Source organism: Coregonus clupeaformis, chromosome 10 (genome assembly GCF_020615455.1).
Source record: "Coregonus clupeaformis isolate EN_2021a chromosome 10, ASM2061545v1, whole genome shotgun sequence".
NCBI classification, from domain to species: Eukaryota; Metazoa; Chordata; class Actinopteri; order Salmoniformes; family Salmonidae; genus Coregonus; species Coregonus clupeaformis.
In genome coordinates this window covers 4,084,715-4,100,018 of record NC_059201.1, presented here as the reverse complement: position 1 = coordinate 4,100,018, position 15,304 = coordinate 4,084,715, and the positions used below count along the sequence as shown (strand labels likewise).

Below are 15,304 nucleotides of genomic sequence, written 5' to 3'. Positions count from 1 at the left end.
TCCAATTGTCTCATTCACAATGTTTCCCTGAGTACAAACATTTTCACAATCAAGAAACACCGTACACCTGGCGCCCAAAGAAAAAAAAAAAAAAAAAGACAAATTAAAAAATAAATAATAAAAGAAAAAGATAAAGAATTGTTATAAAATAAAAATGAAAAAGAAAAAAGAGATATTAAAAAAAAAAAACACACACCGTAAACCTGACGTAAACATCCCTGCTGGCCAAACCCTCCCCTACCCTGGACGACGCTGGGCCAATTGTGCGCCGCCCCATGGGTCTCCCGGTCACGGCCTGGACTCGAACCAGGATCTCTAGTGGCACAGCTAGCACTCGGGAGGCCCCTACAATTACAATGCTAAAATTACAATACTCCAATTACAATAGATGAATCATCACAATAAATCGAACTGCAATCTTCAATGAATTAATTTAACACCAGAGTCCTAAACTGCCCTAGTGGCATCAGGGAATCAAAATGCAAGGACACTCAAGTGTTGCTTTAGCAGTATGCTTATGGTCACTTTCCTGCTGGAAGGTGAACCTCCGTCCCAGTCTCAAATCTCTGGAAGACTGAAACTGATTTCCCTCAAGAATTTCCCTGTATTTAGCGCCATCCATCATTCCTTCAATTCTGACCAGTTTCCCAGTCCCTGCCGATGAAAAACATCCCCACAGCATGATGCTGCCACCACCATGCTTCACTGTAGGGATGGTGTTCTCAGTCTCATCTGACCAGAGTACCTTCTTCCATTAGTTTGGGGAGTCTCCCACATGGCTTTTGGCGAACACCAAACGTGTTTGCTTATTTTTTTCTTTAAGCAATGGCTTTTTTCTGGCCACTCTTCCGTAATGCCCAGCTCTGTGGAGTGTAAGGCTTAAAGTGGTCCTATGGACAGATGCTCCAATCTCCGCTGTGGAGCTTTGCAGCTCCTTCAGGGTTATCTTTGGTCTCTTTGTTGCCTCTCTAATTAATGCCCTCCTTGCCTGGTCCATGAGTTTTGGTGGGTGGCCCTCTCTTGCCAGGTTTGTTGTGGTGCCATATTCTTTCAAATTTTTAATAATGGATTTAATGGTGCTCCGTGGGATGTTCAAAGTGTTGGATTTTCTTTTTATAACCCAACCCTGATCTGTACTTCTCCTCAACTATGTCCCTGACCTGTTTGGAGAGCTCCTTGGTCTTCATGGTGCCGCTTGCTTGGTGGTGCCCCTTGCTTAGTGGTGTTGCAGACTCTGGGGGCTTTCAGAACAGGTGTATATATACACTGAGATCACGTGACAGATCATGTGACACTTAGATTGCACACAGGTGGACTTTATTTAACTAATTATATGACTTCTGAAGGTAATTGGTTGCACCAGATCTTATTTAGGGGCTTCATAGCAAAGGGGGTGAATACATATGCACGCACCACTTTTCCGTTATTTATTTTTTAGATATTTTTGGAGAATTTTTTTTTGAAAGAATTTCACTTCACCAATTTGGACTATTTTGTGTATGTCCATTACATGAAATCCAAATAAAAATCGATTTAAATTACAGGTTGTAATGCAACAAAATAGGAAAAACGCCAAGGGGGATGAATACTTTTGCAAGGCACTGTATCTGTAAGGTCCCCCAGTCGAGCAGTTAGTTTCAAACAGATTCAACCACAAAGACCAGGGAATTTTTCAATTCCTCGCAAAGAAGGGCACCTATTGGAAGATTAGTTAAAATAAAAAAGCAGACATTGACTATCCCTTTATTAAGTACACTTCGGATGGTGTATCAATACATCCAGTCACTACAAAGATACAGGCGTCCTTCCTAACTCAGTTGCCGGAGAGAAAGGTTACTGCTCAGGGATTTCACCATGAGGCCAATGGTGACTTTAAAACAGTTACAGAATTTAATGGCTGTGATAAGAGAAAACTGAGGATTGATCAACAACATTGTAGTTATTCCACAATACTAACCTAAATGACAGAGTGAAAAGAAAGAAGCCTCTTTCTGTAGAGGCTTCCTTCTTTTCACTGTGTCATTTAGGTTAGTACTCTGGAGTAACTACACAAATATTCCAAAACATGCATCATGTTTGCAATAAGGCACTAAAGTAAAACTGCAATAATGCTAAATAATGAACTTTATGTCCTGATTACAAAGTGTTATGTTTGGGGCAAATCCAATACAACACATTACTTAGTATCACTCTTCATATTTTCAAGCATGATGGTGGCTGCATCATGTTATGAGTATGCTTGTCATCGGCAAGGAGTTGTTTAGGATAAAAAAAATAACTGAATATGGCTGAGCACAGGCAAAAGAAGTAAACATGGTTCAGTCTGCTTTCCAACAGAGACTGGGAGACAAATTCACCTTTCAGCAGGACCATAACCTAAAACACAAGGCCAAATATACACTGGAGTTACTTACCAAGACGACGTTGAATGTTGCTGAGTAGCCTAGTTACAGTTTTGGCTTAAATTAGCTTGAAAATCTATGGCAAGACTTGAAAATGGTTGTCTAGCGATGATGAACAACCAACTTGAGACAGCTTATAGAATTTATTAAAGAATAATGTGCAAATATTGTACAATCCAGGTGTGCAAAAGCTGTTAGAGACTCACAGCTGCAATCGCTGCCAAAGTTGATTCTAACATGTATTGTCTCATGGCTGTGAACACTTATGTAAATTAGATATTTCTGTATTTCATTTTCAATAAATTTGAAACATTTCTTAACACGTTTTCACTTTGTCATGTTGTGTGTAGATGGGGTGAGAAACAACATAATTGTAATCCATTTTGAATGCAGGCTGTAACACATCAACGTGTGGATTAAAGTCAAAGGGTATGAAAACCTTCTTAAGGCACTGTATGTGAGTCTGTTAGTGTGTCATTCTCTACAATCTGTTCTGAGTTGTCTAAAGGACTCGCTCCAGTGGAATGAGATTAATTTATCCTGAGTCTATCCTTTTGAAACAGGTGGCCAGCTGAAACAAAAGGATTATTAAAAGCACCGCAAATGTCAATTTTGTCTAGTATGGGACCAGAGGCTGTCAAAAGCTGATGTGGCAACGAGGGGATGGTGTTTTGTTTAAAATATTTGACCACTTTACAGAAGTTGGCTGGATTCCCACCACTCTCCGATACATAATTCAATAAATATGTTGATTTTTGCATTTATAACCAGAGATAATAGTTATAATTTGTCTGAAGGACTGCCATTCAGACGTAGAATCAGTTTAGTCTAGCTACATTTATTTTCTGTAATTTCTCAGACAATTCATGTGTAAACGAAAGATTAGATCTGTCTTTTAACCTTAGCCTTTTGTATGGCGCATGTTTATCAGTTAAACAGAGAAATACAACAATTAAGGGTCTGATCCAAGTCAGTGATAGTTGACACAACCAACCCACCAGTCACTCAACCCCAGCTCAGACAAAACATTTTGTTCATAAAAATTCCAGAAATGTATATTTGTAATATTGCGTGAGCAAGATTTAGGTATCTCAACATCTCCCGTGCAGGCAATGGCACAATGGTCACTGAACTCATTAGCGAGTATCCCATTGGCTGTAAACCTACGAGGGGTATTTGCTATAATAGTATCTAAACAGTAGATTGTTCAGGGTGTTTAAAGTTTGGGCGAGTTTGTTTCGTCATCAACGGAGTTAAATTTAGCTCAGTACAAATATATTTTCAGGCTATCAGAAACTGGCATCAACCTATCCAGATTAAGATCACCCATTATTAACAATTTGGATTTTAGCATAGTTAGATAGCAGGTCAGACAATTTACTCAGAGCAAATAAGGAGGGAGGGCAAAATAAAATCCCATTAGCGTCAAATATTACCAAGTCCCACATTTAGGACTAAGTCAGTATACTCTTCCTCTTTGACTACAATGAACACGTCTCATGGCTTTACCTTCCACCTCTGGATCCGATTCTAAAACAGAAGAGTCTGACATGCTTGTACTCGGGTCAGAAACAGTGGTCGAGAGGCCAACCGCGATGTGAGACAAGCTTTTGCGCGGTGACAGCCAGGTGTTGAGGAAAAACTAGTTCCACGGATCAGGCAGAGCTCCTTATCCAGTTTATATGAGTTTATTCAAGCGATTGCGATGGGGAAGTTCCCACTCTCAGGATGAAACCCCGTGAGAGTAACTTAAAGATTTACAAATCACACAGTCTTTATATACTTAATCTACACAAAGAGCAAGAACAGGTTCTAATCAGTTCTACGATAGTGGCGTGATAAGATCTTTAGAGCCTAAACAGATAGAACAAGAATTCAGCCTGGCTGGGCTTTTAGTGCCCTAAAGATAAGGAGACAGTAATAAATCACTTCTTTGTGCGGTGTGTAAAGAGGTTACAGGACAGCTGTGGAAAATTACCAGTGAATAGTCCTATTCAACTCAAGCATTTACATAGCATTAGACTGTAACAAAACTATTTTGCCCCCAACACAGGTAACCTAGCTAGTCGGAGTTAGCCGGAGATAGCCTGCTAATGTTAGCTCCAGGACATGGTAAAATCCAGCCATGTTAACAGCACTAACACCGAAGTAAAACACTTAAAACAACGTTTTTAAAGGTATAAAATCTATGTGTCTTAGATATATAAAACATATAGCTAAATGTAAAAAAAAAAAAAAAGAAGAAAACACTGAAACGCCTCAATTATTTTTTATTATTTGGCCTTTTCGGAAGTCTTAAATTCACTTTAGGTTATGAGATGGACAATGCAATCATAATGAGTCTATATCCATGTCCCTAACACTCCTAACTGCACAGAATAACATAATGATCATATACAAAATAATACATGGGTAAACTGGTAATTAGATAAAGAACTGTGCAAACAAAATGTGCTCTCTGATCTGTATAATCAGTATGTTAATCTGTATTTTGTGCCACAAACATCTAGTCATGTTTCACATATTCTACTTGTATAATGTGTTGGCTTCAATTATGGTTGCACGCAGCCCCTCACAGCATGATGTTCCATCCCAGGAATATAGTCATGACAACAACAAACAGAATTGTGTGTATGTGCCGACTGGATAGGCTGAGTCAGAACAGGCTGTGGAACTGGAGCTATGCTGGAGGCTCCAGTACTATTTAACCATGCAGCTTATTTAGCATCATAGTAATATGCTGCATTGCTTTTTTTTATCCCCTCCGGGACACCGTACTTTATAGGTTTTGTGTTATCCGGTGTAGGCCTGCTTCATTTTATCACTGTTTCCGGATGTGAGTCTCCATGCTCTTAAAAATGCTGCTCCTGGTTAGAGGGTGATATAACGCTGCATGCCCTCGATGTTAAAAGTCTGTCAAATAAATCTTGTGGGTGATAGCTAGCATGCTGCTGTCAAAGGGGGAAGCTGTAAAATACATGCTGTTGTACATTTTCCCAGGCGTCCGAGGAAGCCTCCGGCTTTTGGGTGATCTCTGTTACAACTTGTGAGAATAAGGGTCTAATTTTAACTCAACATGTGGCAGCTGTGCTTTTAAACACACCACTGGAATGTTTTATATAATAATAATAATAATAATAATAATAATATGCCATTTAGCAGACGCTTTTATCCAAAGCGAATTACAGTCGTGCGTGCATACATTTTTGTGTATGGGTGGTCCCGGGGATCGAACCCACTACCTTGGCGTTACAAGCGCCGTGCTCTACCAGCGCATGACAAGCATGACTTTATATATTATTATACACAGTCTCTATTGTTTCTCTTTATACCTCTAAACCCAGTTTACGTCAAGCTCTATCGTGTCTATCGAAGTTTCTGTGAACCATGTTTGACGATGATGAATAATCTCACCTCGAGCCCTGAAGACTTGTGTTAGCTCCCTGAGCTAATGTGGCCCGGGACCCAGGTCATATTTACATTGACGTGGGAGATATAAAAATACCCTGTTTATAAAGTCACAGTCACCGAACAGAGATGATTTACATCCCAGCTAAAAACTCTGGTGGTTTTGTGTGACAGGAATATGGACCACATTATTCTGCCCTGTTCAACATAGCTATGGACCATTTCATACAGTACTGTAGCCTACAGTAGATATTTTAATATGGACTTGACAGTATAGATTGTAACAGACGCCAAGATGTGTGAATGAATGACTGTTTGCAAAAGCCTTTGTGATGTATAGGCCACCTATATTTGTTTTTCAAAATGTCTATGGGATTTCATATTGTACAGCATTGTAAAGTATGTAATAGCCTGCAGTCTGTGCTCGTGATCTTGCCTTTTGCAGTGTACCTCAGTTCAGATCAATGTGTATGGGGAGGTTTGATAATTGCAATTGAGGTGAATTCGATGGTAGGTTTAATGTTTATTATTTTAGTGTATATTTTATTTATTTTCTACAGATTTTGATTTTCGTTTTCACAGATGTAATGTTTGTCGTTTTTTAGTAGATAACGTTGTTCTTCCAGGTGCTTCTCCCAGTTTGAGGTACCTCACCTGAAGCTCATTTTCCCACCCTCTTTCCGTTTCAGGTGGGATCTGCATCGCTCAGTCCTTAAAGATCCCTCACAATCACAAGCAGGAGAACTTCAACAAGATCATCAGGTTGCTTCTGGACACTCGTTACGCCCGGGCAGTCGTCCTCTTCGCCTCAGATGAGGACATAAGGTATGTATCTACTAGTTGTTAGCCCTTTTAGCTAAAGTCTAGGAATTGCTGTGTGCTGGCACTCGAATCAAGATTTAAAATATTGTCTGGGCAGCTCAAGGGCCGCTCAGTCCTAGGAATATAAAACTGAAAAGCTGACGGCAACTTAATTCCCTTCAATAATGTTTTATTGAATGCTGACGCATTTTGGAGCAGGCGCCATTATCACAGCATTATGTATCTTCTGTTTAATATCTCGTACTGTGTGACAACGATTAAGAGGCTAATGATTTATCCCCGTGTATGCAGAAAGGAAGACTCCACACACAGCGATCTACAGCATAGTCCCCTGTAGCTCAGTTGGTAGAGCATGGCGCTTGCAACACCAGGGTTGTGTGTTCGTTTCCCGCGGGGGGCCAGTATGAAAATGTATGCACTCACTAACTGTAAGTCGCTCTGGATAAGAGCGTCTGCTAAATGACTAAAAATGTAATTCCATGTGGTTTAATGAAACAACGTATAGAACCTTTAGGTCTTCATCAAAGGGTTGAATCATTGTTTGAATAAAACCACATCTGAGCCTAGATGAAGAGATCACAGTCTGTACAATTCTCTTTTACTTTCTGCTGAACACATTTTCTGAGCCTCAGCACCTGCTTTAAAACACTGAATGTGCGTACAGTATGTAAACCTCCCATTGTAGGGAGAACAACAGCACTTTTTACAGCTGTAGATATTGAGATATCAGTCTTGTCACAGTACTTGTGGTATTGGATTTCTGTTGTTCGCAATTCAATTTGTGGTTGAGTAATTGATCTGTAGTTCCACATCAAACCGGATACAACTCAGCATCCTGTTGATTTATCTGTCAAGACAATATACAAAAACAGAGGAAACATCGCTTCACGCTATCTCTCTGTTCAGAGGAAATAGAACGGAATACAGAACAGAACAGAACTACCCTACGCCTTGACCTCTTTCTCCCCTCTCTCTCCAGATGACATCCTGAGACTAGTGAGGTCTGGCCGCCCGACAACCTGCCTGCTCGACCCCATCCCCTCCTCCCTTCTTCAGACCATCTCTGGAGACCTTCTCCCATTCCTCACTTCCCTCATCAAATCATCCCTGACCACTGGCTGCATCCCCTCTGACTTCAAAATTGCCCGAGTCGCTCCCATCCACAAGAAACCAACACTCAACTCCTCTGACGTCAAAAACTACGGACCAGTATCCCTTCTTTCTTTTCTTTCCAAAACACTTGAGTGTTCTGTCTCTGATCAACTCTCTCACTATCTCTCTCAGAACAATCTTCTTGACCCCAAGTTATCCCATGTCACCACTCTCCTACGCACACTCCACTGGCTTCCAGTCGAAGGTCGTATCCACTTCAAGACCATGGTGCTTATCTACAGAGCAGCAAGAGGAACTGCCCCTCCCTACCTTCAGGCTATACTCAAACCCTACACCCCAATCCAAGCACTCCGTTCTGCCACCTACGGGAAGGCAGCTATCGCTCAGCCCAGTCTAAACTTTTCTCTGTCCTGGCACCCCAATGGTGGAACAAGCCTTCCCCTGAAGCTAGGACAGCACCTGAAACCGTACCTCTTCAAAGAGTATCTTACATTTTATTTTTATTTTATTTAACCAGGCAAGTCAGTTAAGAACAAATTATTATTTACAATGACGGCCTACACCGGCCAAACCCGGACGACGCTGGGCCAATTGTGCGCCGCCCTACGGGACTCCCAATCACGGGCCGGTTGTGATCCAGCCTGGAATCAAACCAGGGGGTCTGTAGTGACGCCTCAAGCACTGAGATGTAGTGCCTTAGACCGCTGCGCCACTCGGGAGCCCAAATAATCCCCCTCCTCACCTCGACCAAAAATACACATTTAATTTGCAAGATGGACCTTGACGTACTGTTCTATTCTATGCTATCCATTCACTCTATCTGTGTGTCTGATTGCAGGGGTATCCTGAACGCCAGTAAGAGGGCGGACCAGGTGGGTCATTTCCTGTGGGTCGGCTCAGACAGCTGGGGAGCCAAGAACAGCCCTATCCACCAGCTAGAGGAGGCAGCAGTGGGAGCTGTCACTATCCTGCCCAAAAGAGCAACCATCGCCGGTAGGTTGTGCCTGCAGAAACAACGTGCCTCAGATTGACTTTTAGTGAAGAGAAAAAGCTGCTTGCTGTCTGTTTTTCTGTCGTCTGTACATTCTGTAGAAGTACTCTGTAACCTAGCACCGAAAGAGGAATATTATTGGCCACTTTTGCTGTCTGTTGTCTATCTCCTACATTCTGTAGAAGTAGTGGAAGGATAATTGTGGAAGAATATTGAACGGTACAATTACTTGATATACGCAGTATATTGCGAGATGTATTTGCAAAATATATTGCTAGATATAATGCAATATAGAGATACACGTTTTTACCAAAACATTCAACAAATCAAGAAGACTATGCTCAGGAAATAGCACCGTAATGCAGAACATTTAGCAAATACGTACTCTCTTTCTTTACGCAACACAGCGTAAAGATGTAAAAGGTCTGCATGACATTACATGGACAAACTCAAAATGCAATCTTAATGAGTCCAAAGGTCTTTTCTCTGATTCTGGTTCTGGAGCAGTGAGGCTAACGACAGCAGTTACAGTAGCTACATCAAATCAAATTGTATTTGTCACATGCTTCGTAAAAAACAACAGGTGTAAACTAAAATGCTTACTTACGTGAAATGCTTACTTACGTGAAATGCTTACTTACGTGAAATGCTTACTCACGTGAAATGCTTACTTACGGGCCCTTCCCATCAATGAAGAGAGAAAAAAAGAGAAAGAAAGAAAAATGATATCAGGAATAAATACACAGTGACTTGACTATATACACGGGGTACCAGTACCAAGTCGATGTGCAGGGGTACGAGGTAATTGAGGCATATATGTACATATAGGTAGGTGTTAAGTGACTAGGCAACAGGATGGATAATAAATTGTTACAGCAGCGTATGTGATGAGTCAAAAGAGTTCATGCAAAAAGGGTCAATGCAGATAGTTAAATAGTTAACCAATAGCTACCCGGACAAACTATTTGGCAGTCTTATGGCTTGGGGGTAGAAGCTGTTCAGGGTCCTGTTGGATCCAGACTTGGTACATCGGTACCGCTTGCCATGCGGTAGCAGAGAGAACAGTCTATGACTAGGGTGGCTGGAGTCTTTGGCAATTTTTAGGGCCTTCCTCTGACACCGCCTGGTATAGAGGTCCTGGATGGCAGGAAGCTTGGCCCCAGTAATGTACTGGGTCGTACGCACTACCCTCTGTAGTGCCTTGCGGTCGGATGCCAAGCAGTTGCCATACCAAGCGGTGATGCAGCCAGTCAAGATGCTCTCAATGGTGCCGCTGTAGAATGTTTTGAGGATCTGCGGGCCCATGCCAAATCTTTTCAGCCTCCTGAGGGGGACGAGGCGTTGTCGTGCCTTCTTCACGACTGTGTTGGTGTGTTTGGACCATGATCATTCCTTAGTGATGTTGACACCGAGGAACTTGAAGCATTCGGCCCTCGCCACTACAGTCCCGTCGATGTGGATGGGGGCGTGCTCGGCCATCCATTTCCTGTAGTCCACGATCAGCTTCTTTGTCTTGCTGACGTTGAGGGAGAGGTTGTTGTCTGGAGGGCACTATGGTGTTGAACGCTGAGGTATAGTCAATGAACAGCATTCTCACGTAGGTGTTCCTCTTGTCCAGGTGGGAGAGGGCAGTCTGTCATGCAATAGAGATTCTGTAGATCTGTTATGCGGTATGCGAATTGGAGTGGGTCGAGGGTGTCTGGGATGATCATGTTGATATGAGCCATGACCTGCCTTTCAAAGCATTTCATGGCTACAGATGTGAGTGCTACGGGGCGGTAGTATTTAGACCGGTTACCCTGGCATTTTTGGGCATAGGGACTATGGTGGTCTGCTTGAAACATGTAGGTCTTACAGACTGGTTCAGGGAGAGGTTGAAAATGTCAGTGAAGACACTTGCCAGCTGGTCAGCACAGTACGCGTCCTGGTAATCTGTCTGAATGTTGACCTGTTTAAAGGTCTTCCTCACATCGGCTACGGAGAGTGAGATCACACAGTCTGGGCAGCTCGCGGCTGGGTTTCCCTTTGTAATCCGCGATAGTTTGCAAGCCCCTGCCACATCCGACGAGGATTCGATCATAGTCCTGTATTGGCGTTTTGACCGCTTGATGGCTCGTCCGGAGGTCGTATCAGGATTTCTTATAAGCATACAGATTAGTGCCCCCCCCGCTCCTTGAAAGCGGCAGCTCTGTCCTTTAGCTCAGTGCGGATGTAGCCTGTAATCCATGTGGGGACGACGTCGTCGATGCACTTTATTAATGAAGCCTTTGGCTGATGTGGTAAACTGCTGAATGATGAATCCCAGAATGTATCACACATGATCCTAATTATGGAAGTCTATTATCCTGGTTGGGCTATGGGCGTGACTGGCTGGCTGGTAGGGTGTGTACGTTGTGTTCATGTGTGTATATGTGTGTGTGTGTGTGTGTGTGTGTGTGTGTGTGTGTGTGTGTTCAGGGTTAAAGAAGAGCAGATCACAGCCTCTCTGATTGTACCAGGGTGCGTCGTAAATGGCATCCTATTCCCTATTTAGTGCACTACTTTTAACCAGGGCCCCATAAAAGTTATGATCAAAAGCAATGCACTATATAGGGAATAGTGTGCAATTTGGGACTCTTGAGTCAGAGTCGTGCAGGGCCAAGTCTACCACTGAGTGATGTCATCAGTGCCTTAGCGAGAGACTGCACAAGATGAAACTGTGAGACTGAGTTGGAGTTGTTGGAGTCTGTAACCTTGAGCTAGTGGGTGTAATTGGTCAGGGGAGAGATCACAGGTGCCAAGTTAATAAATGGTCTCCCTTTGATGTTTTCAGAGATACTTTCTTCTTTATTGGCTAATGATTTATGGAAATGGATGTTTCCTGGGCCTGGGGTTGGAGGGGGAGGGAGAGGGGGAGGATGGGGGAGGGAGGGAGGGAGGGAGGGAGAGGAGGAGGGAGGAGGGAGAGGGGGAGGACGGGGAGGGAGGGAGGGAGGGAGAGGAGGAGGACGGGGAGAGAGGGAGGGAGGGAGGAGGGAGGGAGGGAGGAGGGAGGGAGAGGAGGAGGACGGGGAGGGAGGGAGGGAGGGAGAGGAGGAGGACGGGGAGGGAGGGAGGGAGGGAGAGGAGGAGGACGGGGAGGGAGGGAGGGAGGGAGGAGGGAGAGAGGGAGGACGGGGAGAGAGGGAGAGAGGGAGGACGGGGAGAGAGGGAGGGAGGAGGGAGAGGGGAGGACGGGGAGGGAGGGAGGGAGGGAGAGGAGGAGGACGGGGAGAGAGGGAGGGAGGGAGGAGGGAGAGAGGGAGGACGGGGAGAGAGGGAGGGAGGGAGGGAGGGAGAGGGGGAGGAGGGGGGAGAGAGGGAGGGAGGGAGGACGGGGAGGGAGGGAGGGAGGGAGGGAGGACGGGGAGAGAGGGAGGGAGGGAGGGAGAGGAGGAGGACGGGGAGGGAGGGAGGGAGGGAGAGGAGGAGGACGGGGAGAGAGGGAGGGAGGGAGGAGGGAGAGGAGGGAGAGAGGGAGGACGGGGAGGGAAGGAGGGAGGGAGGGAGGACGGGGAGAGAGGGAGGGAGGGAGAGGAGGAGGGAGAGAGGGAGGACGGGGAGAGAGGGAGGGAGGAGGGAGAGAGGGAGGATGAGGAGGGAGGGAGGGAGGACGGGGGAGAGAGGGAGGGAGGAGGGAGAGAGGGAGGATGAGGAGGGAGGGAGGGAGGGAGAGGAGGAGAATGGGGGAGAGGGAGGAGGGAGAGGGGGAGGACGGGGAGAGAGGGAAGGAGGAGGGAGAGGGGGAGGACGAGGAGGGTGGGAGGAGTGTGAGGAGGAGGACGAGGAGGGAGGGAGGAGGGGGAGGATGGGGAGGGAGGGAGGAGGGAGAGGGAGAGGATGAGGAGGGGGGGAGGAGGGACAGGGGAGGACGGGGGAGAGGGAGGAGGGAGAGGGGGGACGAGGAGGGAGGGAGGAGGGAGAGGGGGAGGACGGGGGAGGGAGGGAGGGAGGAGGGAGAGGGAGAGGGGGAGGACGAGGGGGGAGGGAGGAGGGAGAGGGGGGAGGACGAGGAGGGAGGGAGGGAGAGAGGGATAGAGGGAGGGAGGGGGGAGGGAGGGAGGGAGGGAGGGAGGGAGGGGGGAGGATGAGGAGGGAGGGAAGAGGGAGAGGGAGAGGAGGGAGAGGGGGGAGGATGAGGAGGGAGGGAAGAGGGAGAGGGGGAGGACGGGGAGGAAGGGAGGAGGGAGAGGGGGGAGGACGGGGAGGGAGGGAGGAGGGAGAGGGGGAGGACGGGGAGGATGGGGAGGGAGGGAGGAGGGAGAGGGGGGATGAGGAGGGAGGGAGGAGGAAGAGGGGAGGACGGGGAGGGAGGGAGGGAGGAGGAGGGAGGGAGGGAGGGAGGGAGGGGGGGGAGGATGAGGAGGGAGGGAAGAGGGAGAGGGAGAGGGAGAGGGGGAGGACGAGGAGGGAGGGAGGAGGGAGAGGGGGAGGAAGGGGAGGGAGGGAGGGAGGAGGGAGAGGGAGAGGGGGAGGGGGAGGGGGGAGGGAGGAGGGAGAGGGGGAGGACGAGGAGGGAGGGAGGGAGAGAGGGAAAGAGGGAGTGAGGGAGGGAGGGAGGGAGGGAGGGAGGGGGGGGAGGATGAGGAGGGAGGGAAGAGGGAGAGGGAGAGGAGGGAGAGGGGGGAGGATGAGGAGGGAGGGAAGAGGGAGAGGGGGAGGACGGGGAGGAAGGGAGGAGGGAGAGGGGGAGGACGGGGAGGGAGGGAGGAGGGAGAGGGGGGAGGACGGGGAGGATGGGGAGGGAGGGAGGAGGGAGAGGGGGATGAGGAGGGAGGGAGGAGGAAGAGGGGGAGGACGGGGAGGGAGGGAGGGAGGAGGGAGGGAGGGAGGGAGGGAGGGGGGGGAGGATGAGGAGGGAGGGAAGAGGGAGAGGGAGAGGGAGAGGGGGAGGACGAGGAGGGAGGGAGGAGGGAGAGGGGAGGATGAGGAGGGAGGGAAGAGGGAGAGGACGGGGAGGGAGGGAGGAGGGAGAGGGGGAGGACGGGGAGGGAGGGAGGAGGGAGAGGGGGAGGACGGGGAGGGAGGGAGGGAGCATGATAGGGTTTCTGTCTGGCTGAGTGAGAGGAGAGAGGAATGGCTGTGGGGATTGTACACACATACACACACACACACGAACGCACACAGACACACACACACACACACACACATTCAGGGTGTCTGGCTGAGTGAAAGAGAGCGATGGCTGGGGGAGTCTGGGTTGCTGCATGGACCGGCTCTCTGTGACTGAGGGAGAACACTCCTGCTGTTCAGCCTGCTGGTAGAAAAACACACGCAATGTCATTTAAGACCACAGCCCAACCCTTCATCACTTGTTGTTGGGTTGGGCACAGCACAACCCTTCATCACTTGTTGTTGGGTTGGGCACAGCACAACCCTTCATCACTTGTTGTTGGGTTGGGCACAGCACAACTCTTCATCACTTGTTGTTGGGTTGGGCACAGCACAACTCTTCATCACTTGTTGTTGGGTTGGGCACAGCACAACCCTTCATCACTTGTTGTTGTGTTGGGCACAGCACAACCCTTCATCACTTGTTGTTGGGTTGGGCACAGCACAACCCTTCATCACTTGTTGTTGGGTTGGGCCCAGCACAACCCTTCATCACTTGTTGTTGGGTTGGGCACAGCACAACTCTTCATCACTTGTTGTTGGGTTGGGCACAGCACAACCCTTCATCACTTGTTGTTGGGTTGGGCACAGCACAACCCTTCATCACTTGTTGTTGGGTTGGGCACAGCACAACCCTTCATCACTTGTTGTTGGGTTGGGCACAGCACAACCCTCCATCACTTGTTGTTGGGTTGGGTGGAATGACACTACGCATATGGCTTACTGTAGCTAAGAAACAAACTTGGCTGATGTGTGTAGCCTAAACTATGTAAATGTTACAAGAAGAAATCTTGACCTGGCTAAAATAGAAAGGCATTTCAGTCCCCAGTCCCCAGTCCCCAGTCCCCAGTCCTCCTAGATATATAATTGCAGGTCACAATGCACATTGCCTCAAAAAGTATCTGCATTGATTTTATAATAGTTCATCTCTCACAGCTGTATGCATGGCTAGTCAGGAGAAATAGCATGCTACGTCAGCTAGTCAGGAGAAATAGCAACGCTACGTCGGCTAGTCAGGAGAAATAGCATGCTACGTCAGCTAGTCAGGAGAAATAGCATGCTACGTCGGCTAGTCAGGAGAAATAGCATGCTACGTCGGCTAGTCAGGAGAAATAGCATGCTACGTCGGCTAGTCAGGAGAAATAGCACGCTACGTCAGCTAGTCAGGAGAAATAGCATGCTACGTCAGCTAGTCAGGAGAAATAGCACGCTACGTCAGCTAGTCAGGAGAAATAGCACGCTACGTCAGCTAGTCAGGAGAAATAGCACGCTACGTCGGCTAGTCAGGAGAAATAGCACTCTACGTCGGCTAGTCAGGAGAAATAGCATGCTACGTCGGCTAGTCAGGAGAAATAGCATGCTACGTCAGCTAGTCAGGAGAAATAGCATGCTACGTCAGCTAGTCAGGAGAAATAGCATGCTACGTCGGCTAGTCAGG

General features: G+C 47.2%; 1 protein-coding gene across 1 annotated transcript in view; it reads left to right on the top strand.

Moving 5' to 3' along the window:
• The window catches only part of LOC121574703 (metabotropic glutamate receptor 7-like), a 318,674-nt gene that overhangs the window by 126,270 nt on the left and 177,100 nt on the right, over positions 1–15,304 (top strand). Inside the window, exons 3-4 of the mRNA XM_041887245.2 lie at positions 6,500–6,635; positions 8,584–8,738. Coding sequence (XP_041743179.2) covers positions 6,500–6,635; positions 8,584–8,738 — 291 coding nt within the window. The remainder of the gene's footprint in view (positions 1–6,499; positions 6,636–8,583; positions 8,739–15,304) is intronic.